Source organism: Cotesia typhae, unplaced genomic scaffold (genome assembly GCF_013202065.1).
Source record: "Cotesia typhae breed Kobodo isofemale line unplaced genomic scaffold, CoteBio_Ctyphae contig_48, whole genome shotgun sequence".
Classification (NCBI taxonomy): domain Eukaryota; kingdom Metazoa; phylum Arthropoda; class Insecta; order Hymenoptera; family Braconidae; genus Cotesia; species Cotesia typhae.
The window spans coordinates 4,923,171-4,946,273 of record NW_027423756.1 but is presented as its reverse complement, the minus strand read 5'-3'; the positions used below and the strand labels follow the sequence as shown (position 1 = coordinate 4,946,273).

The window sequence follows — 23,103 nt, the reverse complement described above, 5'->3', positions numbered from 1 at the left end:
AATCTCTACTAATTTGAAAAATACTGTACATAAATATCAATACTGTTTTATATCTAATAAGTAAAGTATTTTTTTTGTCAACTTCCGTGCGTGCTACTTCCACAGCAAAAACTCAAAAAAAATGACTGGGTCATGGTTATTATTGTTATTATTATTCTTACTATTATATACGACTATACAGAGCTAAAAAAAAATAATTATTATGGGGTAGTAGTGCTATGCACACAAACAGCGACAATAGTTTGTAAATCAATGAATTAATTCGGCCATTTAAATGTTAGAGATTCTAGTTAATTATTTGCGAGTAACAAAAACAGCCAGTAATTATAATAAATAATAATTATTGTGGATTGAAAATATAAATATGATACAAAAAATACTCATGCACACTCAGCTAGCCACGGGAGCACAGCCATCATTTTCTTCGTCAGTGCGTGTACATAATATGCACGAATAATTATAAGCATTTGCTTGTACATTTAAATTAAACTAAATTTGCATGTTTAATACTTTGCTACCGCCCAAATGATAATTCCAAATTTCGATACAATAACTCTAAATATTCTGAGTAATTATTTTCAAAAGTCAGACACAAATGAGGATATTTAATATTTTTAATTGTTTGCTTAATATTGGTTTCAGATTTATTTGTTAATTGTCTATAATTTCGGGACCAATTTAAAATATCGCCAATTTAGTGTCTGAAGCTTTTCCTTTCGCTACTGTGTTAATTTAAATAATTCAAACTTTCGCGGTTTATTTGTGGTAAATCAATAACTTCTCTGAGTGTTTCAACTTTATATTGTAAGAAATTATGAAAATCAAAAAAAAAAAAAAAAATTTCGGGTAGTAATTAATCTAAAAACACTACGAAGGAGAGACTATACTAAATGTGCATTTCCATTGTTAGATATTACAATTGTATGACATTTTTTTAATTTGCTAGGCGCAAATTGTTATTTTTTTCACACACCCATACACAGAAATAAATTATAGATATAAATCTTTAGAAACGTATAGAGATACTATAATTGAATAGTTACTTAAAATGTAAAAAAATCAATTTTAAAAATATTTCACAGTATATTGTTGTTAAACAGTCGAAATATACGAAGAAAAATGAATGAAATATTAATTATAATATACTTTATTTAGTATTTGATAATACTCTGTAAATAGCGATCTCTTTATGGATTTTAAATGACAAAAATTAAATGAAAAAATTTAAGTCAGCGAAATTCTACTATGTAGATGATAAAACGTTTCATGATAATACTATTAAAGTTATTATTATTACTAAAAAATTCGAATGTATAAACTGCATATCTCAAAATTGTTAAAATTTTATTTAATATATGAGAGAAAAAAAATTTTCACCCGTTAAAGTGAAAAATAAAGCAATTTCGTTGTTTGTTAAATTAAAATAAAAATTATTTATACAGTTTATATTGCGTTACTAAAAAATTGTAAAAATAAGTTTACTCAAAATTTATTAAAATTAATACTTACTAAGTAATTAATCGCGCACGGATGTGCAAGTGGTCTCGACCATTTTTCAAGACTGCCGAAATACGTCATGTGTATTTTAATAATTATATGATGTATATATTTATGTTTTTATTATTATTTTAAATTTGTTTTTACTATTTAAATATTGATAATAAAATGAACTGTCATATTGGAATTTTTTAGGTGCCATATTAAACTTAATACACTCTGAAAAATCATTACAAGCATTATCGTTATCATCGTCATTATCATCACAACTGTTTATCTTTGCAAAGTGCTATTAAATAATGTAGTTAAAACTAAATTTGGCTTAGTGTATATAATTTTCATATATAATTTTGCTGATGATAATAAATTTCTGGATTAAGAGTGCAAGAAGTTGACAATAACTCGTAGAAAAAAAAAAAAGATTTTAACTAAAAAATGCGCACATAAATTACTCGATTGAGTTAAAAAATACAAATTAAGTAAAGATTTAAAAATGTAATTTTGTTAATTTAAGAAATAAAATTAAAAAAAAATTTATTTGGCCGAACAAATGTAAAACCAAGATATTTGCAAAGATAACTTTAAAATTAAAGCATTTCAACGTACCTCAACAGACACATATAATTCTATTAATATAGTCAATAAATATGAATAACTACCTTAAAAATTGTTATAATAAAAATAATCAGGATTAAATCTTCATATTACATCATTATATCATTGTTTATTCTTCAATTATGACAACGTTAAATTTTTAATGAATTGATTTAAAGATTTTTTATTGTGTATTTTATTCTTTCGTTAAATTTCTTGGTTTTTTTTTTTTTTTTTTTTTTTCATGATATATAATTTACCTTTTTCTAACTCACTATTTTGGATTTCCATACTATGTTATAGTTACAATTTATGTGCCGAATACTATACATGTATATTCGTATATTCATTTATAATTGCGTAAATCGTTCAATACGTGGTATTCATACACTGTTTTAAAGCACATGCAAATTAAATTATTTATAATGGTTTTTGGCTCATACTTTTATTAGATAACACTCTTAAGGAAGAAAAAAAAAATTTTAATTTGTTAATCGGTTTGTGTTGTCATACGACATTTAAACACACATATATTCAGCGATTAATACAGTAACAACAACAACAACAATAATTTATTGAAATCAATAATAATAAAGATAAGATGATACAATTTTTACGCGATTTATTAATTAATATTTTGTTTGTAATAATCACCATGGGCATCGTTCATAATTAATCTATAATATATTTAATGATAGTTGTGTTGAATTAATTCGAAATTTGTTGTTGTTATTAATAGGAATAATTATCATTATCATTCCTAATAAATTATACAATAGAGTATTATTAACATCGCGTTTCGTAGAGACCACTTCTTCCGATATATCTCACCCACTTAATAACATCGTGATCAGAATAATTGAGTTTGGATTCAAAAACTTTAAGATAGCGAACTTTAAAGCCAGATGGAGCGAATGGTACTTCGAAGTTCATTGAAATAGGTGGTCTTGTCCATTTCTTTTTCGTATCAGTGTCGAGTAAATCTATTTCCGCAGACAATTGAGTCTCTTTCATACCTGACATACGTTTTATCTTCCAGACAATTGCATTTTCAGATGCTTTATATTTAGCTTTACCCTTTAGACAAATCAATTGAACTCCAGCGGTATTTAACGGAGTTGGTACACGTACTTCTATTTTTTGTCCCAAAAGCGATGGTTTGAAGTTTGATTTAAGAACAGCTTTTACTTCCATTTTTGTACGACCAACTTCTCTTACCAATGGTATCAATCGGAATGGCAATGAAATATCTTTTGTAGTACGGTATCTATAAATTAAATCATAAATCAATATTATCACTATCATTTCATAATTATTATTTTTAAAAAAATAAAAAATATTACCTCATCAATTCAAACTCGCCATCTGGTGGTATAAAACTAATGGAATGTTCAGTTTCAAATTTAGATAACTTGACACATTGATGAAATTGGCAATCATCAATTACAACTACAGGCTTTCCAGTGCGTGCTCCTGTCGGGTCTTCCCCACCCAGTGCACCGCTGCCACCCTTCATCCCACGAGAATCCATTACGATTTTGTCATTAATACCGAATTTACACTCTGGCATTCCCGATAGATAAGATTTCATAATAACCTGTAATTAAATAATTACATAATAGACCATAATAAAACGTAAAAATGCATTAGAAAAATGTAATTTTATATTTACTTTTCCTGCAACATGAGCACTTAATATTTGTCCCTGAGGACTCATCAAGAGATTCACATACTCCAATACATCAAGGAATAGTTCATTGCGCCGGTATTTTATTCCTTCTCGTCTCCATCCAATTTGACCTGTTACTTGAGATGTAATTTGTGCTTGTTCCTCTTTTGTCGCTGACTTTACACCTTGCTGAGTAATAAAAGTCTTCAGCACACCAGTATCGCAATTTTGTGGGTAACCAAAGTCCAAAATTTCTAATTTAAAAAATTATTTTAATTAATTTAAAATATTCAACAGTATTTCTAAGATCGGTGATTTTATTTATTAAAGAGCACACGGAAAAAAAAAATAGAAAAATTACAGTTTCAGATTGTAAGTATTACAGATTTTATAACAATTACATTGTAAAATGTAATATTTACATTGAAAGCTTTGAAAATTAACATTCAAAATTTGAATTACAAAAATGTTATTTCGAACTGTAATTTTTCTAGTTTTAAATATGACGGGACACTTATTACTATTTATAATGTAATTTTTCAAGTTTTTTTTATTTTTTTTTTTTTTTTTTTCGTGCATTTATTATTGTAAGCCAACTTTTCCGATCCAATTGATGAGGCTGAAGTTAGCCGACACTTGACAATTTTTTGATTTTTTTTTTTTAAATGAATTAGGCATAGAAAATTATTTATAAAAATGTCATTTATAACTTTTCAGAGCTTCTAAAAATGAAATTTTTAAACAAAAATTTCTTGTTATAATTTGTTTGTTAAAAAAATTCTAAAAATTATCAGATGTCTCTCAACTTCAGTGTCATATCCAAATGATGGTAGACTAATTCAATTTTTATTTATTAACTATTTTCACCACACAAAAAAATTATAGGAAGAAAATTTTATTTAAAAATTTCATCTTTAGAAGCTCTTAAAAATTGTAAATGACATTTTTATAAATAATTTTCTATGCCTAGTTCATTTTTCAAGAAAAATAAAAAAAATTACCGTGTCTGCTAACTTCAGCCTCATAATAATTAAAAATTTTTAACGACAATTTTAGTTAGGAGTATGTAAAGATGTTATTTTTTATTTGAATGTTTTTTAAATAAAAATAAAAAAATTTACCATCAAGCAGCTCGTAAATCAAAACAAAGTTGTTTTTAATATTTTCTTCGGAAATTTTTCCAAAGTAGGACTGCATAACATCGTTGATCTTGAGAAGAAATTCAAAAACCATAGCTGCGTTGACATTTTGCTTAGTTACAGCGGCCAGCCAAATATTTGCTCGTTTAATATGGAAAAATGATGTCCGAGCAATGTTGGTGACGGGTGAACGAACTTGTTGACGAGCATGAATTACGTTAACTCTAAATGCATCTACGGCATTTCTTCCGATGTCATCTCGATACACCCGGGAAATTAATACTTCTCCCTTGTGGTTATACAAAAATAACCCTCCGATCATTTTTCACAATGAAAGCTAATCAAACTTTCGATTTATTTTATTATTACTGTACTGCTGAAAAAAAAAAAAAAAATCATTATTTAGACTAAATATATTCATTCTCCCAAGAGTATAATAATTATTAAAATTAGTCCGAATTTGCGGCGTATGCAAATTATTGATAATAAAAATTATTTTTAAGAAACGAATGGGTTTCGGAAACTAAGAGAAATATCATAATCGATAACGCCCTCAATATCAGAATAAATGACATTTGAAAAGAAATAATACATAGATACATATATATCTGTGTAGATAAACAACGTTTGTGCCAGAGATGCTTTATACACACAAATGATCGCTGCCGTTGATGATGTGTGTTATTGACCACCCACTTTAATGTGAAATTAAGAAACAAATTTTAGAGTGGAGTAAAGAAAAATTAAGTGCCAACAAGTAGTCAAAAAAATAAACTTACTCATTTCACTGGTTAAAATCCTGGAATAATGGACCCAATTATTCCAGATTGGAGTCTTGGATATTTTATAATTTTTAGGCTCCAATTCTACCCAACTACAATCATTACGAGCCAGCAGACAGCAGTAGCAATCACTGGTGATAGTAATCCAACAACCGTTCAGTAGTAGCCGCGCTCAGCCATCTTCGCGCATCAAATTATACACCCACTTTTTTACTACGTAATTCAAAATTATTTTTCATCCCTAATCGTTAGCGCCATAGAATTTTATTACAGATCCAATAGATTGTTATTATTTATTATTAATTAAAAAAAAAAAAAAAAAAAAAAAAGTAAATTTTTATTAAATTTAATTGTTAAAATTCAATAATCTTGAGAACAGCGGAATGAAATCTCAACTTCACATGTTCCTTTTATTTGGCAAATAGATGGCGTGTCATAATACTGAAGTTAGCGGTCAGCTGTCAATTTTAAAAATTTTTTTAACAAATTAATTATGATAAAAAAATGCTTCTAAAAATTTTTACTTGTAATTTTTATTAATTTTCACATGTGAAACTTTTTAATTAATTTTTTTTTAATAATTTAATTGCTACAAAATTCTAAAAAAATTTTAAATGTCTGTAAACTTCAGTGTTATTGGTGTGACACGTAATTTCTGAATAATTACAACAGTTGTCAGAGATTCAAAAAAATATTTCTGTTTAAAAAAGTATGACATTAAAGTTAGCAGTCATTAAAGAATTTTTAAATTTTATTTAACAAAAATACTATTTCCAAAAAATGATTTTTAAAAAATTGGATTTTTAATTTTTTTAAATTTCTAAATGTCAATTTTTTTTGCCATAATTTATTTGTTAAAAAAAATTCTACAAATTATTAAATATCTGCTAAATTTATTTTCATTAGAAAAGTAAGTAAAAATTTATTTATTAAAAATATAACTTGATAATTATATCAAAGAATAGTCATTTTAATTAAGTGAATATCTTCAGAAGAATACAATGGATGCTGCTCAGAGCGTGGTATATACTCCAATTTAAAAACTTTTTTGACTTGTTCTAGAAATTGTTGCCACACTGGTATTTGTCCAGGAGTATCCCTTTCTTCTTGCGACATAATAACGTAAGTATTTTCATTTTTTTTACAAAAATATTCTAGGGTTTTAATCAGCGGATCTATTGACTGAAAAATTTTTTAATTATTTTTACAGGTCTGTTGAAAAATTTTGTACACCATCAATTAGTTAGAATACATACCTCTGAATAATATACACAGTCAGCAACTAAAATAATATCAGGTGAAAAATCAAACTTAATATCATTTCTCCATTCCATAACTTGAGCTTTAGCAGACCCTTTACCATCTTTATTCCACAGAGTTTCATTTTTAGAAATATTGTAATTTAAAATTGGTATGGCGCTCTCTAAATCAGTCATAATCACGTCAGACCTGAAAAATAACCGCAGTTAGTGATAAATGTTTTTATGAAAATTAATTTAGCGTATATTTAATAATTTTAAGAATTTCATAACAAATAAATTAATTACTTAATAATAAATTATGGCAAAAAAAATTGACATGTAGAAATTTTATAAAATTAAAAATGCAATTTTTTAAAAATAATTTTTTGGAACAAATTTTTTTGTTAAATAAAAATAATGCTGAAGTTAGCCGTCAGCTGTCAATTTTAAAAATTTTAATAACAAATCAAATACAACAAAAAAATGCTTCTAAACATTTTCACTTGTAATTTTTATTAATTTTTACATGTGGAATTTTTAAATTTAATTTCTATTATAATAATTATGAAAATAAAGTTAGCCAATATCTAAAAATTTTTAGAATTTTTTTTACTACAAATATTATTACAAAAAAAATTTTTTTTAAATTTACACGTGTAAAAAACTTCAAAAACTGCAAGTGCAATTTTTTAAAAATATTTTTTTGTTTTAATTTGATTATTAAAAAAAAAAAAATCAAAAAATTTAGAACGTCGGCTAACTTTAATGACATAATAATTGCATTGTTATAAAATTTAAAAATAATTTTTAATGTCTGCCAACTACAGTGTCATAAATAAAATTAAAAAATTATGAAGTGACAGCTAACTTTAATATCATAATTTTTACAATTATAGATTTGAAAAGTAAAAGATCTACCCAAGACAAGCGGCTGTCATTCCTACACAACCGATTCCAGCACCGAGTTCTAAAATTTTTTTTCCAGCAAGCCATTGATCATTTAAACTAGATAAATGATCCAAGTATTTTGCTAAAACAATTGCAGCATCCCAGACGACACAATTAACGTCGCCAATCTCTTGCTGATATAAAGTCAATTCTTTGTTTTGACTTTCCAGCTCTAAGCACCGGGTAAATATATTTTTATCCAACTCCATTTGTTGTTATTTATTACTCACATATTTATATTTATTATTTTAGGTTAACGTACACGTGTGTATAGTATCGTAAATGGCGGAATATTTTTGCCGCGAAATTGACATTGATTACCGGCCGGCTGCAGTTTAAGTTTCAGAGTTTAGTGTAATTATGAGGTTATATACCATCATTTGTTAATTATTATAAACAACAATATTGATATTATGTTTAAAAAATATCTAGAACAAGATTAAGTTTAAAAATTAAAATAATTAAAGTTTAGTGATTTTAATTAAAAAAAAAAAAAAAAAAAAATTAAGCGCAAGTGAAAAAATGGGTGAACAACGTGGAGGTTGTAAAGAACTACTTTTTAAACGTATATTAATGGCAATTACATTCAGTATAATTGTCCAATTTATTTTTATGAGTAGCGTTATTCTAATAGAAAATGTTGACATGACATCTCCCTTGTCGTGGATCGAAGACACCTGGAAAATAATAACATGTTTGAGAATGTGGTGCTACATGATAATTTTTGCAATGATGATTACTCTCCAAGGAATTATTTTTAGTAAAAATTACTTAAACTACTCATACTCATCGTATGCTCAAAGCAAATTCGTAATGTTCTGCAATTTATTCACTTCTCATAACTTAATGGTTATTTTGATGTACCTAATAAATGGAATAGTACTGGTATGGTTGCATCTAACTTTGGTGGATGGAAAATACAGTTCATTGACTAAAACTTGCAGGCGAAATATTTCAACAACAATTTCTTCAACTTGCCTTGTTGAGGAGCATTTATTTTTGCTACTTGGCGGTGTTTGGACTGGAATTTATTATTTTACTAAAACAAATATATATGTTTTTCACAGATTACAATTTCCAATCATTTCACAGTATAAATTCACACAAATACGCAGAGGTATCAGTACTTTATTGCCAATAACAGTGATGAATGCCATCTGGCCAACAATGTATTTTACAGGACTGTATTATTTCATCGGTTCGTATATTAAAAACTTTGTAGCCTCTTCTTTATTTATTCATACAGAAGAGGAACAATCGTTGGACTCAGTATGGAGATTATTAAATTTATCATTAATATTACACTCATGGTTATACACATCATTATTTGCTTTAATAATAAACAGTATGCATTTACTATTTAATGCTTACTTAACAGAATGGATGAAGTTTGAAATTGGACGTCAAATAAATATTTACAACAACATTAATCAGCAAGATATTACAACGACTCTTCCAGATGCATTAGCTATGAGTAAAGTGCCCATTATCCAGCATCTAGGTTTCTTGGATCTAGTGACTCTGGCACAGAAAGAAAAACAGCGTAGAGCCGTCTTGTTTAGCCTGAGTCAACCTGGAGGACATCCTTACAATTGGAACTGCATTGTCGAAAAATGTCTAGCATTTATAAACAACTTTGCCGTCGAAATAAACAAGACTGTTTGTCCTGTTCCTGTAATTCAGCAACCAGGTAGCAAAATATTAACACCTACTTCTCCTCCGCCACAATTACCAGATACATGTTCTGAAAGATTTGGAATGGAGCCTCGTTACATGCGAAGCTTAGTTAATCATAAGCTATCTCCAACACCAGTGGTAGAAGATGTCACTCCAACTGACCAGTGTAATAATTATCTTGGACAGTTGATTGGAGAATTTATAAAAACAACACGACAAAATATTACATCTTATCTACTGTCCAAGCCGATTATTTTTTACTTTTTTGGTAAGCAAAATAACAACAATGTTCAGTACTTGATGTTCAATGGTCAGCCAGTTATTTGGGCTATCGACGGAATTTCTTTGCTCGCTGTTGCGTCTCTCACCGAGGATCCATATGGTATCGTACAAAAAGACTTGCCAGCTATTATTGAAGCCCTGCTTGGTCTTAAACAATCATTGGATAAACTTCATAAAATGAATATGCTAATAACAACAAAGAAACAGCCACACTACGATGATAAGGATGTTAGACAAATGTTAACGACTTTGAGAGTCGCCAACAGACGGAGTATTTATAGGATTGTTACTAAGTTCAAGAACTACGTCGATGATTTAACTCTGGATCAATCAATCAGGGACCAGCTGAATGGATTTTTTGTGTGTAAGGAATAAATAAGTTATAGTTGTTACTGTTATCATAATTGAAAAATATGTATGTGAGTGTAAGACATTAATTAAAAAAAAAAATTACAACTATTTTTACAGACGAATAAACATATTTTTCATTACTCATGTCTATTAATAAGTAAATAAAATTGACTGTTTTTTTTTCTAATAAAAATTGAGTAATTATTTTTATTTATAAAATAAAATTTACATTTTTTTTAAATATTGAACAACACTAATATTATTAAATAATTTTTCCCGCAGCAAACTCCAATTTTTAAACTGGAGAGTCATTAATTTTTCTAGGTACTTCCATAGCCTTGGTTCATTTTGTATAGCCATGCCATGAGTTTTCAAAAATAGACCTAAATACGACTGAGATAACTCAAAGTCCTGATTACTGTTCATAATATGCTTGATCATTTTCATAAACTGTATCATTATATCCACCGAACATGTACTGTCCAACGAAAGCGATTGTATTTGCAGATCTATAGAGCTGGGTCCTAAAGCTTTTAGCCTATCAATAACTTTCGTAAAGTCATCATCGTCGTGGTCAATAGTGTCTTTCAGCATTTTACCAAACGTCGTCAAATTACTGAAGTTGCTCGGCATTAATAATTTACTGTTACTATCCGATTCTTGGTTTTTAGCATCTGAAACATCAAACTTAATATCTAGTGAAGGTATTGTCGGCAGGAAGAATGGAGCTGTTTCAGGAGCCTTGGGAGGTTGAATAGGTTTATTTCTCTTCTTTATAATATCGATATTAAGAAGATTTTGCCATCTTGCATTTGCCAGCGATGACATTGTAATAAGATTCGGAGCCAATTGAACTGGTGAAACATATTTCTCCTCTTCATCGTCTTCCTCGTTGTCGACTTGCATAGCTTCTGACTCAGTTTCGTCCTTTGAAGATGGTATTACCTTTGGTAGATCAATTAAAGGTATAGAATAGTTTGAAGGCAAGGATTTCAACGACACGTGGCTGTATAAAGTGCGATTGGACCACAAATAAATTCCTACGTTATTCATGTGAGCTGTTACTAAAAACTCGCTGGTGGGTGAAAAATGCAGCGATATACAAGTATCGGGTACCTATTGAATAAAATTAATATTTTAATATTTTTTCTTTAAAAGATAAATTATATTTATTTATAGAATTACCCGGAAGATATCAATTGGCTGAGCGGTTGGTATATCCCATGTTCGTATAGTAGAGTCCATTGCAGCAGTTACAAGCCATCGAGCGTCTGGACTGAATGTGGCATCTGTCAAGTGAGCAATGTGACCACGGAAATGTCTGACCAAGCGCCTAGTATCTAAATCAATTAGAATTACAGTAAAATCCTCTAGGGCTAAGGCAACGAGAGAACTTTCGGGATGTGTTCTAACCCATTTAACAGCTTCATTTAAAGTTAACACTGTCTGTGGTTCAGTATCTGAAAATAATAGAAAAAAATTCATTAGTTTTTCAATATCAATAGATATAATTTTAAAATAACTAGAAAATCGAACGCGCTTCGCGCGCTTCTGTCCAAAAATCTATTATCGACAATTTAGTTAATTAATATTTTTATAAATTTAACTCAGTAATATTTAACCGTTGCCAAAGTGGTCACCATAGCGGGTTGCGGTCACCCAGTCAGATCGACAACATTTTGAATTATCAAAACTAGAAAATTTAAAATTCCGCAACATTCAAAGTTTATAAAAAACATTAGTAACCCACTGAAGTCATAAATTCGCTCAGCATAGACTCCTTCAAAAACAAAGCTTTTGAATTTTTTTTGAAACTAGAACGAGACAATGTACTATAAATGTCAAACAGGCCATTTAAAAATTTTAAATTTTAAATCAAAACATTTTCATTCTAAATTATTAAAATATTTAACATGTTATCATAGTAAAAATTAGCTCTGAAATATTGCTCATTGATTCTATTGTTGTTCTAATTCTTATAAATAGTACAGTATTATGGAATTTTGCAACTATATTATTTAATCATTCGAAATTATTAACTTCCTTAAAATATGATGATGTTAGTCTTATATATTTAATATTGTTATACGTTTTATATTTATTTATTGATTTAAATTGAATAAATAAATAAAAAAATAAATAAAAATTAGCTTGAAATAGAATATCAGCCGAAAAACAATTTTATAAATTATAAAACACCGAGCTCTTGAATATAGATAAACATAATTATTATATTCCTCAAGAGAAAAATTAATTTAATTTCAAGTAAGGTTTGTTCAGACGTACATCTATCCGAATAATGATTCGTCCGAAAATTACTCATCCAAATAATTATATATTTACATTTTTCGGCTAAATGAGTGTTCGTCTGTTCATTAATTTTGGCGTAAAAACTTTCGTTGTTATGTTTTTTATTTTTTTGAGACTTTGTGACTTTGAAAGATTCTATTAATATAGCTTTAGTTTTTTCCTTTATTCAAAATTATTCGGAATTTTAAAATTTGTAAAATTAATTATTTTAAATTACATTTTATATTAACTTTCCAAGTTCTAGTAATTTATTAATTCGGAATGTTATCAGTCTGACTAGTTGATGCAGTGGGTTGCAGACCCACCATAGCAATGAAACGCGGCAACAATGAAAATGTCACATAAACTTTTTAATAAAGGATAAATATAAAATTACCTGGAGTAGATTTAAACGGCCAAAATTTAACTTCATGATCTCGACCAGCGGATACAACATACTGATTAAGTGGATCAACCATGATTGCTTTGATGGGGCCGACATGCGCTCCTTTTTCACCTCCATACGTTGATCTGTGTAGTCCCGATTGAATATTAAACCTATCAACATTACCTGTATTGTAGCCAATGACTACAAAATTTCCACAGTGCGTCATACAGACACTTGTTGCATTAGCGTTTTTATTTCTAGTAAATCGTTCAGGTAATAATTTGTGCTCTCCCATTTTCATTTTATCATACGACCAAGTAGTAACAGTACCTATACCTAAATGACATGCAGCAATGTTGTCCCATTCTTTTTCGCGAGTTTTTTCATACGCGAATTCAGTGATAGCTGGCATTATAAGATTATCTTCGACGTTGCGTTTCTTCTTTTTCGAAGACTTTCTGTTAAACGAGGCTTTACCTAGACTTTTATTAAATATTTCAGTGACAGTGGAGAATATTCTTATCGATGAGTCACCCCCAGCGGTTAGAATATTACGACCATCGTCTCCGTAAAACCTTACTTGTGTAGGCGGTTCAGAGTGTCCTTCACGAACCATCAGCAAACGAGCAGCTCCATCAGCTAAATCGAATATCCAGACCTTCAGCGAGTTATCAGGAGAAGACGAAACGATTAAAGGTTCATTCGGCAAGCACTGCAAGCCAGCAACTGAGCCAGCATGAGCGTTGATAAGCTGGCTGTCAACGCGCTTTTCATCGAGATTCCAAAAAACAATATGACCAGAAAGACTTCCAGTGGCCATGATCGGACGCTCGTGGTTATCAGTTCTGAATGTTATGGACGTAACCAAGCCCCAGTCTTGAACGAGTTGGAAAATAGTTTTATCAACTTTTAAATTATGGAGAATTATTTTTCCATTGGCCAATCCAATAGCAACAACGTCCAAAGCTGGCGCTTGTTCAATTACAGTCACTGCCGAAGCCCATCCGTTGAAATTATAAATCATTTGTGTTGTACGAATATTCCACAACTGGAGATTACCCTGCTCACTACCCAAAAGTACTTTATTTATGTAAGTGCTCGGGTGCATAATTGCTGTTATTTTAAAAATATTATTACTAAAATTTAACTCTGCTTGCACTTTTTCTGTTTTAATGTCCCAGACTTTTAAATTACTCTCTTCGTCGACGGACAATAAATTTGGTCCAAAAGGCAACAGTGAATGTATCTGATAATCATGCTTAGCGTAGGTGTGTTTCAATTCATTACCTCGTCGCCAAGCGTAAATATAGCCTTCACTAGCCGTGTACACGTGATAAGTGTCACCAGCTAGGGATGTAATATCCCCTGGGTGACCACCAGAAACTGTCAAAAGAGTTAAATGTGAACAGCTGTAGGTATGAAATGCTCGCCCAACACAAGTAACAATCAAATTATCTTTTCTTCGTTTGATGTAACGTGTAATCATAGGAATGTGGTTGCTGACATAACCTAGTGCCCGATTTTTACAGAATATTTTACTTTGCGGCATTTTTATTACATTCACCTCACTGCTTTCGTCAGGCATATTGTTGTAGTTGTTAATAATTATAATTTATATTTATCCTGGAATAAAAATTTGTGATAAATAATAAATAAAATTATACGTTTGAAAAGTTTTTATATTTATAAAAAAAAAAGGGATTGAAACATGCAAATATAAATTTAAATTATTAATATTTCAGATTTATAATAATTTCAATAGTGATCATACCTTTTGTTAATTAGTCCAATTTTTATTTCAATATTAAATTTAAAAAACCATGATAAGCACGTGGTCGCAAGTATCACCATTTAAATAAAATATCAAATTTATCTATACTGTGTGTGTTATTGTTGACAACTGAGACCTCTTTGAATGAACTGGGAATTTAAAAGAATTAATTATTTGAGCGCTTAATTTAAAACAATTTGTTTAAAAATTTATGAAAATTAATTTAGCCGATTTTTAATAACTTTAAAAATTTTTCTAATAAATAAAATACTGCATTAAAAAAATGAAAAAAAAAAAAAAATGGACATTTAGAAATTTTAATAAATTAAAAATGCAATTAATATAAAATAATTTTTCGAAAAAAATTTTTTGTTAAATAAAATTAAAAAATGGTCAAGTGACAGCTAACTTAAATATCATTAAAAATTTATGAAAACAAATTTAGCAGATATTTAATAATATTTAAAAATTTTTTTTAACAAATAAATTATGGCAAAAAAATTTTTTTTTAAAAATTGACATTTAGAAATTTTAAAAAACTACAAATGCAATTTTTTATAAATAATTTTTTGGAACAAATTTTTTTGTTAAATAAAATTAAAAAATGGTCAAGTGACAACTAACTTAAATATCATTAAAAATTTTACAAAAATTATAATAAAAAAAAAAATTATACTGAAGTTAGCAGTCAGCTGTTAATTTAAAAAATTTTTTTGATAAATCAATTACAGTAAAAAAATGCTTCTAAAAATTTTCACTTGTAATTTTTATTAATTTTTACATGTGAAACTTTTTAATTAAATTTTTTTATAATAATTTAATTGCTATAAATATCTAAAAAAAATTTTATATCTGTCAACTTCAGTGTCATAAAAAAAATACAAATTTTTTTAATAAATAACATAATTAATAGAAGAAATCCGTTAATTTAACATGATGAATTCATCAGGATTCTATATGTGGTAGTGATATAGGTGAACACAACAAAACAAAATATAACAAGCATAGTATTATCGATTTAACATTTTCGTAGTTTAAAATTATATTTTTGGACAAAAATATTTTTTAAAACTAAAAAAAAAATATTTAAAAAAAACTATTTGTTGAATCTTTAATTCATAAATTTTTCAATATTAAAAATATCACTGGATTTATTATTTGGTAATAAAAGTGTTATATTGTACATTATATAAATTTATAATAATTGTTATTAATAAGAAACGTCAATTTTTTATTGATGATGTTTCCTAAGTTAAGTTAACCTTTACATGTTAATAAAAATAATTTTTTTATAGATAATATGGCAAATTTTAAAACAAAAAAAATATTATACGGTTAAAATGCAAATTTAAGATAATTATAATAACCAAGGCAATTGAAGATGTCTATTTTAAACGTTAGTTAAAAAGTTAAATGTCTAATAATTTTTAATGAAAAAAATGAATAACCCAAAAACTGGTTCAGAGTCAGGCGACAAAAATACTGAAGAAGAAACCAACAGTTAAGTATTTAAATAAATCTTATCAGTTAAAAATGATAATTATTATTATTATTATTATCATTATTATTTTTTTTTTTTTTTTTAGTTACAAAAACCGCTTGTGATGACATGCGGTTTAAATTTGATGACAATTGTACTCAACTTACTATCCATAAGTTTTTTGAATTCATGCAGATTGCTTATCAGCTCAATGATAGCTTTGATGGTCTCTCGAATATTTTAGCAGCTCACAGCGAGATAGATTGGTCTGAATTAACTAAAATTGATCTTAATTTACAATCTGGAATCAACAAAAATGTGAGTACTCTTCAATTTTTGTTTTAATGAAATTGATATTATTTTTTCCATGCCTGTTAAATAAATTCAGAGTATAATACCCCCCCCGTGTTCCGAACAACAAGAAGATGAAAAAACGGATTGTCCAGCAAATTCGAATAAAAATTCATCAGACTTGCAATCACCGTTTAAAAAATTCAAAGTACCCAGCAGTGAGTCTGCAGATGATAATAAACAACATCAATTGTCTAAAATGATGAAGAAAAATCTTAGCGATGTTTTGCATGAAGGTTTGCTAGACTCTGTACTGCCCTATATGCTTCCTAAACCTGCACCAACAATATCTCAGCCAATAAATAAGAAACACCCAGTTGAAGTTAAGAAATGTTCTTCTTTACAAAACAGTACTGTTGATAAATCCAACGGAGTGATTTTGGCTAATAATTGTGATCAAAATAAAGACAAAAATAAAGTTCACAGAAAATCTAGCGAGTAATTGTTTTTTATTTATCTTATTTAATGATAACATTAATTTTAATTAAAATTTTTAAACATTCAGAGTTGAAGTGGAGATTCACGTCTGTGACGAGGCAAAGAATATAAAAAAAGACTTTAAATGTCCTCAAAAATTATTAATACAAAAAATGTGTTACTTTGCTGACGTTACCACTGGGCAGAAGCTAGAAGAAATGGATATTTCTGTTCACTGTGACATTGTTATTTTTGACTGGCTAATGAGATGGGTCAAAAAGGATTTGATAAAAAAATCTGAGTGGCCGGTTTTGGAAGCTACCAATGTCATACCAATAACAGTCTCAGCATCATTTTTACAAATGGAACCTCTCCTAGAACAATGTCTGGTTTTTTGTCATCAACATATGTCCCAAGTATTGAAGACATCAACCATTTTAACTTGCCTCAATGATAATATTTTCACAAGGTTGTATCCTTTATGACATTAAATTTAGCTGTCACTTCACAACTGTTTTAATTTTTTTAATAAATAAATTATAGCAAAAAAAAATTATTTAAAAAATGGACTTGTAGAAATTTTAATAAATTAAAAATAATTTTTTAGAATAAATTTTTTTGTTAAAAAAAATTAAAAAATTATCAAGTGACAGCTAACTTTAATGTCATGTATCCGTTTAAATAAATAAATAAATAAATAAATAAATAAATAAATAAATATGATTAATAAATACTAGCAACATTGAAGTCACTGTGTGACTGCAGTGAATTCTACGTTTTTAAAAATATAAGCTCATCCCGATGTTATACTCATCAAGAGCTTTCATTTGAGTATCCACATGCATTTTGATATATTTTTCATGTAAACATATATAATAATATATGTAAAATATGTGAAAAATTGATGTGGGTACTCAAATGAAAGGTCTCGATTAGTGTTATGTCAGGGTGAGCTTATATCTTTAAAAATGTCAATAGTTCACTAAGGTAAAAGATCCCATTAGTGGCACTTTTTCTTTAAATGAAAAAATGTTCTACTTGGAATAAAAATTAAAAATTTTTTTGATCTAAAGATCTTAAAGATTAGAAATAATTTATTCATAATAGAAATGAATGATTTCATTAATTGAATAAGGACCAAAATCAAAGAGAAATGTCAGTAATGGGGTCTTTTACCCTAGATAAAAAGTCATTTCTCAATTATATATCTAGAGATAGAGTATTTTCGAATACAGCATAAATACTTATCATAATAAATTGACTATTGGTGAGAATGACATGAAATCTTGAAAAGGCACAAATTCAAGTCAAGACCTTTGCAATGACACTTATATAAATTTCACTAAAAAAAACCGATCTTATCACATGATTATCCTGGACACAAAATTTTTCTTATTCTCTTAATAATTAATATAACATATATAATTAAAACTTATTTCAGATTAGCAGATTTATTTAGTAACATCGACGTCGAAAACCTAAAAGACAAGAAAGATAAAGTACAGAGCCGTTTATTCTGTAAATTGATAATGTCACTGGTCAATCCAGTCCCAAGTAATAAAAGAGGACATTACAGTTCTTTAGCAACGTTATTTAAATGCACCAAGTGCGGTAAAATTTTGATACGTTCTGTATCTGATACCGTTCCTTGCACACCGAGTACCATCAAGATTGATTGCAGAGGAAATATTTACAGCAAACATTCTCGGTAATTAAATTAAATAGCTTGAATAAAATAAAAAATTAAAATGACGGTAATGTTAATTTTCAGAGATCTTACTTGGTCGTTGAATGATTATATAGTTAACTTGAGATCAGAATTGCGCTCATGGAGAAAGGCGTACTGGCGTCTTTGGGGTGATTGCCATTTTCTTTATTGCCGTCAATGCAATACCCACTTTCCGATAAACCAAATGGATTGGTGTTCATACCACCCAGAAATCCCTCAGTTTTTTGCCAATGAGCAACAGAGATCAACACCGTATCCACTGGGAAGATATCCATGCTGCAGTCAACGGGCTTATCGCTTTGAAGCTATTCCTAACAGAGAAGGATGCCGATTCAAAGTAGTTATTAATAAAATTTTAATATTTTACAGTATAAGAAGATTAAATAAAATGTATGATTATTTTTTAAACATATAAATTATGCTAGGAACACATACCAACGGTTTCTGTGGACAGCGATGGACACGTTTTGAATATTTTTACTTTGTATCGTGACACCATTACTCAAGATCCTCCACAATTATTTTTTCCAGAAAAAATAACCCGGTTAGTCGCACGGGATCCTGAACTTCAGTCAGGTAAGCTATCGTGCAAAGAACCGATGCCCTGGGATGGAATTGAACTGACACCGCCAAGACCTAAACTTGGCTTGCTGGCAAAACTTTGGGGTGGACCTGGTGTCCGTAAGCCGTATCAATTTAATAATGGTGCTAATAATAATTTGGATGGACATAAGTCACGTAAATTGATGCCACAGAACTCTCAAGTTGACACGTTGTCCATGAATACTTCAACAAGTGACAGCGATAATGATGACGATGACAATGACGGTATTACTACACGTGGAGACAGTAGCGTTGATGATGATTCTGATAATAACAGCGAAGAATCTCATGGTTTACCATTATTTAAACCTACTGGTAAAATAAAACGACGATGCCATTTAATTAAAAGGTAATTAACTTGTTTTCATTTATTGATATTATAAAACTATAAAAATTTATTTGTTTTTTATTTAAACAATGTTTTAAGATATATTAATTTTATAAAATTTTATCATCACGGATTAACTAACAAATAATAAATATTTTTCTTAATTAAATTATAGGCACGAAGGAGGACGGTGTTGGAATATGAATTTGTTGGTAAAATACAATCAGGACAATCAACGAGATTTTGAAGAACGCGCAGCTTCTCAAATGATCGGTTTGTTAACTAAAAGGACCGCCGCTGAATGTTTGATCAACAAACTTCATAAACATTTATATGCTTCCAACAGTCAGTCCATAAGTAATACTGCTCAATTTTATCAATAAATATTACTCATAAATTATTAATTAACAAATGTAATTAATATAATTTGTACTTTTTTCATGTAGGCGGAAGTTACACTAAACTAGAAGCCGAGTTTAAAGAACAAACGGCTCATTCCGTAAAAAATAAAAATAATAATAATGTAAAAGAACTCAACCGTTCACGGTCGCTTAAACATTAATAATAATTTGACCAGTTCAAAGTTATAAAATAGTAATAATAAAATTTAGTTGTTTAAAGAGTTTTTTGAGTTTACTTCAAATAAATCACTGCGATCCAAAATTTTTTCAAGTTCGGCATCTGAGTAAACTGTAAAAAAATAAAAAAAATTTAATTAATTTATTTGTTGTTGAAATATAAATTGAAATATATAAAGTAAAAAAAAAAAAAAAACAACGTTAATACCTTGTTTCTTAGAAGTAATAACGATGTCATTTGAACTATTGAATAGTCGTCGGAGCTCTTCCACAAAATGAGCAGTGAAGTTAATGGACGGACTCAATTCCTTGGAGATGACCATTTTTTCAAGATTACGCTTTGCTTGAGCGCGATTCATAATTGTTTCATCGATAGTCCCTTTGGTACATAGCTTATAGATGACTACTGGGCGAGTTTGTCCGATTCGATGACAGCGAGCCATCGCTTGGAGATCAACTTGGGGGTTCCAGTCACTGTCAAAAATAATAACAGTGTCAGCGGCTGTTAAATTGAGTCCTAGACCACCAGCACGAGTAGATAGTAAAAACAAAAATACGTCGGGATCATTGTTAAACTTATAGATGTTTTGGTCACGTTCTTCAATTGGTGTTTTTCCGGAAAGAGTTACGTAATTCCATGGTCTCAAAGTTAAATACTCTTCAAGCAAGTCTAGTAACATAACTAACGTCGAAAATATAAGTACTTTGTGGCCTTTTGCATGCAATTTGTGGAGCATAGCGTCTAGAACGAGTAGTTTTCCTGAAGATTTAACTAAATTTTCGTCGATTTGCAAATATCCGGAAGCACTTTTCGGCCAATGTACCAAGTACGGATGATCAACGATTTTACGATACATTGGATAACGATTTGACGAAAAATTTAATCGGATAAAATAATCTTTGTTTCTTTCATCTATATCAGTATAATTTATCCAAGTACTTAATAATCTTCGTTGACCTTCAGTCAATTTTTTGTCATCAAGAATATTAAGCTTTTTTTCAGATTTTAAAGCATTGACATCACCATCCATGTTCTCTAAATCATACGGATTAAAATAATTTTCAGAATATTTATTTCTTATTGAACAAGCTCGTTTGGGTCTGCTTCCATCTGGAGGACTTTCAATTATTTCTGGTTCTCGCGGTTTCATTGACAACACGTGGCTATCATAATTAAGAACGGCAGTGTAAAGTTCACGCTGTATCTCAGTAATTGGCGCGTAGACAATCATCTCTTTTTTGTTCGGCAAATTCAGACCAACTTCCTCCTTGATTCGTCTTAGCATAAACGGTTTAAGAATTTCTCGCAGCATGCTGACAATATTTTTTTTACTTTCTTGCTCAAGGATTTTCTGGGCAACCGCCTCATGCTGCATCTCCTTTACATCGAACCAAGACTGAAAAACATTGAGATCATTAAAAATGTCGGGCTGAAGAAAGTTCAACAAAGCCCAAAGTTCATTCAAATCATTCTGCAAAGGTGTTCCAGTCAGTATTAAACGATGAACTGAATTGATCGTTCTTAAAACACACGCCAATTGGCTGTTGGGATTTTTAATTCGCTGGCCTTCATCAACAATCATATAACGCCAATTATAATGACGCAGTACAGTATTAGCATCTCTTACAGCAACTTCGTAAGTTGTCAAAACAATAGGTTGAGTTTTGAACCCGTGTACTGATTTTTTGGTTTTAATTTTGTTAGCAACAGCTTTGCGAGCTTCCTGTGTTCCATGCAGAATATATACTGGTAAATCGGGCGCAAAGCGTTTAAATTCTGCTTCCCAGTTGGGTATCGTTGACAACGGGACAATAATTAGATAAGGACCAGCCACTTGAATTTCTATTAGCCAACAAATCAGAGCGATGACTTGAATCGTTTTTCCGAGACCCATTTCATCAGCCAAAATTCCGTTCAACCCATTCTTAAATAAAGCTCGAAGCCATTCCAGGCCTACTTCTTGATAAGGATGGAGTTGACCAGTAAAATAAATAGGTGCCTCGAATTTTTTTTCTTCTTCTTTTTTTTGATCATCATCAGACTTAGTGTTCAATTCATCTTCGATGTCTGAAACACTCAGATTCAGTTTTTAATTTTTTAGTTTAGTTTTATTATTTATTTGTTTCATCTTCTTCGATGTTCTCTTGTTCAATCTGGTCTTCTTTGGGGGTGAATTTTCAAAATCTTCGTCACTATCTGATTTTTCGTAACTTTTAGAAGAATTACGAGTAAAAGGCCTGCTACGTTTAACGGGTGATTTATTGGGATTATTTATGTTAGCCTTGATGAAATTGGAATAAAATTTGCTTTTTTTCAACAAATGCTTCAAACTGTTATATGCTTGTTCTTGCTGTTGCCGCTGATAATCTTCTTCTCTCGCACGCTTCTCTTCTGTTTCAAGACGAGTATTTTTCGTACTCGGTTTTTCAATCTGAATCGTGCTAAACTTAACATCGTTGCAAATCAAATCATCGTCTGAATCATCTGAAAAAAAAAAAAAAATTATAATTAATGATATAATATGCTGTATTTCATGAAAATGAAGTTAGCCGACATTTCAAAATTTTTAGAAATTTTTTATTGAAAAAATTACAATTATACAATTTAAAAAAAAAATTTCACATGTAAAAAACTTGAAAAACAATTTTTTAGAAATATCTTTTTAGTTGTAATTTAATTAATAAAAAAAGTCAAAAATTTTTAAGCGTCTGTTAACTTCAGTGTCATTGCATTTCATCAAATCCAATCACAATCACCCTGAATGTACGTGAAAAATTTTTTTATAAATACAATATTTTCAACGAATAATTTAATCATGTTTTGAAAGTTCAATGACTGTCTATGTTTGAATCGTCATTTGTTCAGATATTAATTATTAAATAAAAAATTAATTATGAAAGCAACTTACTTTTATCATTTACATCGGGACGGCTTGAAAAACCTGAGTCTTCATCGACATCGATGTCAGAAGCTTTTAAAACATTATTA

The 23,103-nt window shown here is 29.0% G+C and overlaps 6 protein-coding genes across 7 annotated transcripts; 2 read left to right on the top strand and 4 right to left on the bottom strand.

Moving 5' to 3' along the window:
• Positions 1-2,201: 2,201 nt before the first annotated feature.
• Ap-2mu (adaptor protein complex 2, mu subunit) lies at positions 2,202-5,839 on the bottom strand. 2 transcript variants are annotated; one of them, XM_074245687.1, is made up of 5 exons: positions 5,679-5,839; positions 4,882-5,275; positions 3,764-4,014; positions 3,435-3,688; positions 2,202-3,358 (listed from the first exon to the last, which is right to left on the bottom strand). In XM_074245687.1, exons 2-5 carry the CDS (start codon positions 5,219-5,221, stop codon positions 2,878-2,880), a joined length of 1,326 nt encoding a protein of 441 aa, XP_074101788.1. In that variant the 5' UTR covers positions 5,222-5,275; positions 5,679-5,839; the 3' UTR covers positions 2,202-2,877. The 2 variants fall into 2 exon arrangements, with proteins under 2 accessions (XP_074101788.1, XP_074101789.1); XM_074245688.1 differs by having other exon boundaries at positions 4,882-5,272; positions 5,679-5,834.
• Positions 5,840-6,508: 669 nt separating this feature from the next.
• On the bottom strand, positions 6,509-8,115 carry LOC141529216 (protein N-lysine methyltransferase METTL21D-like). Its single transcript, XM_074245689.1, has 3 exons — positions 7,841-8,115; positions 6,938-7,130; positions 6,509-6,863 (listed from the first exon to the last, which is right to left on the bottom strand). The coding sequence occupies exons 1-3, from the start codon at positions 8,077-8,079 to the stop codon at positions 6,636-6,638; spliced, it is 660 nt and encodes a 219-aa protein (XP_074101790.1). The 5' UTR covers positions 8,080-8,115; the 3' UTR covers positions 6,509-6,635.
• Ndc1 (Nuclear division cycle 1) lies at positions 7,914-10,373 on the top strand. Its single transcript, XM_074245686.1, has 2 exons — positions 7,914-8,053; positions 8,123-10,373. Exon 2 carries the CDS (start codon positions 8,393-8,395, stop codon positions 10,202-10,204), a length of 1,812 nt encoding a protein of 603 aa, XP_074101787.1. The 5' UTR covers positions 7,914-8,053; positions 8,123-8,392; the 3' UTR covers positions 10,205-10,373.
• Positions 10,374-10,403: 30 nt separating this feature from the next.
• Positions 10,404-14,699, bottom strand: LOC141529213 (WD repeat-containing protein 36). Its single transcript, XM_074245685.1, has 4 exons — positions 14,629-14,699; positions 12,867-14,480; positions 11,366-11,640; positions 10,404-11,296 (listed from the first exon to the last, which is right to left on the bottom strand). The coding sequence occupies exons 2-4, from the start codon at positions 14,440-14,442 to the stop codon at positions 10,406-10,408; spliced, it is 2,742 nt and encodes a 913-aa protein (XP_074101786.1). The 5' UTR covers positions 14,443-14,480; positions 14,629-14,699; the 3' UTR covers positions 10,404-10,405.
• Positions 14,700-15,697: 998 nt separating this feature from the next.
• LOC141529718 (uncharacterized) lies at positions 15,698-20,120 on the top strand. Its single transcript, XM_074246394.1, has 10 exons — positions 15,698-15,789; positions 15,924-16,128; positions 16,215-16,426; positions 16,497-16,897; positions 16,965-17,345; positions 18,318-18,584; positions 18,648-18,942; positions 19,031-19,557; positions 19,712-19,893; positions 19,983-20,120. Exons 2-10 carry the CDS (start codon positions 16,059-16,061, stop codon positions 20,096-20,098), a joined length of 2,451 nt encoding a protein of 816 aa, XP_074102495.1. The 5' UTR covers positions 15,698-15,789; positions 15,924-16,058; the 3' UTR covers positions 20,099-20,120.
• On the bottom strand, positions 19,841-22,206 carry LOC141529719 (lymphocyte-specific helicase). The gene is made up of 2 exons (XM_074246395.1): positions 20,323-22,206; positions 19,841-20,226 (listed from the first exon to the last, which is right to left on the bottom strand). Exons 1-2 carry the CDS (start codon positions 22,007-22,009, stop codon positions 20,144-20,146), a joined length of 1,770 nt encoding a protein of 589 aa, XP_074102496.1. The 5' UTR covers positions 22,010-22,206; the 3' UTR covers positions 19,841-20,143.
• Positions 22,207-23,103: the final 897 nt, after the last annotated feature.

What these genes read in the sequence shown, in the direction of transcription:
- LOC141529216 (XM_074245689.1), bottom strand. Translation starts at nt 8,079, where the DNA reads ATGGAGTTGGATAAAAATATATTTACCCGGTGCTTAGAGCTGGAAAGT. An exon ending in ATGACAGCCGCTTGTCTTGG is followed by an intron (nt 7,131 to 7,840) that starts GTAGATCTTTTA and finishes GTTATTTTTCAG; the next exon opens with GTCTGACGTGATTATGACTG. An exon ending in ACTGTGTATATTATTCAGAG is followed by an intron (nt 6,864 to 6,937) that starts GTATGTATTCTA and finishes AAAATTTTTCAG; the next exon opens with TCAATAGATCCGCTGATTAA.
- LOC141529213 (XM_074245685.1), bottom strand. Translation starts at nt 14,442, where the DNA reads ATGCCTGACGAAAGCAGTGAGGTGAATGTAATAAAAATGCCGCAAAGT. An exon ending in GCCGTTTAAATCTACTCCAG is followed by an intron (nt 11,641 to 12,866) that starts GTAATTTTATAT and finishes TATTATTTTCAG; the next exon opens with ATACTGAACCACAGACAGTG. An exon ending in AGCCAATTGATATCTTCCGG is followed by an intron (nt 11,297 to 11,365) that starts GTAATTCTATAA and finishes TTTATTCAATAG; the next exon opens with GTACCCGATACTTGTATATC.
- LOC141529718 (XM_074246394.1), top strand. Translation starts at nt 16,059, where the DNA reads ATGAAAAAAATGAATAACCCAAAAACTGGTTCAGAGTCAGGCGACAAA. An exon ending in AATCTGGAATCAACAAAAAT is followed by an intron (nt 16,427 to 16,496) that starts GTGAGTACTCTT and finishes AAATAAATTCAG; the next exon opens with AGTATAATACCCCCCCCGTG. An exon ending in GAGAAGGATGCCGATTCAAA is followed by an intron (nt 18,943 to 19,030) that starts GTAGTTATTAAT and finishes AAATTATGCTAG; the next exon opens with GAACACATACCAACGGTTTC.
- Ndc1 (XM_074245686.1), top strand. Translation starts at nt 8,393, where the DNA reads ATGGGTGAACAACGTGGAGGTTGTAAAGAACTACTTTTTAAACGTATA.
- Ap-2mu (XM_074245687.1), bottom strand. Translation starts at nt 5,221, where the DNA reads ATGATCGGAGGGTTATTTTTGTATAACCACAAGGGAGAAGTATTAATT. An exon ending in GTGCTCATGTTGCAGGAAAA is followed by an intron (nt 3,689 to 3,763) that starts GTAAATATAAAA and finishes ATTTAATTACAG; the next exon opens with GTTATTATGAAATCTTATCT. An exon ending in GGCGAGTTTGAATTGATGAG is followed by an intron (nt 3,359 to 3,434) that starts GTAATATTTTTT and finishes TTTAATTTATAG; the next exon opens with ATACCGTACTACAAAAGATA.
- LOC141529719 (XM_074246395.1), bottom strand. Translation starts at nt 22,009, where the DNA reads ATGGGTCTCGGAAAAACGATTCAAGTCATCGCTCTGATTTGTTGGCTA. An exon ending in TATTACTTCTAAGAAACAAG is followed by an intron (nt 20,227 to 20,322) that starts GTATTAACGTTG and finishes ATTTTTTTACAG; the next exon opens with TTTACTCAGATGCCGAACTT.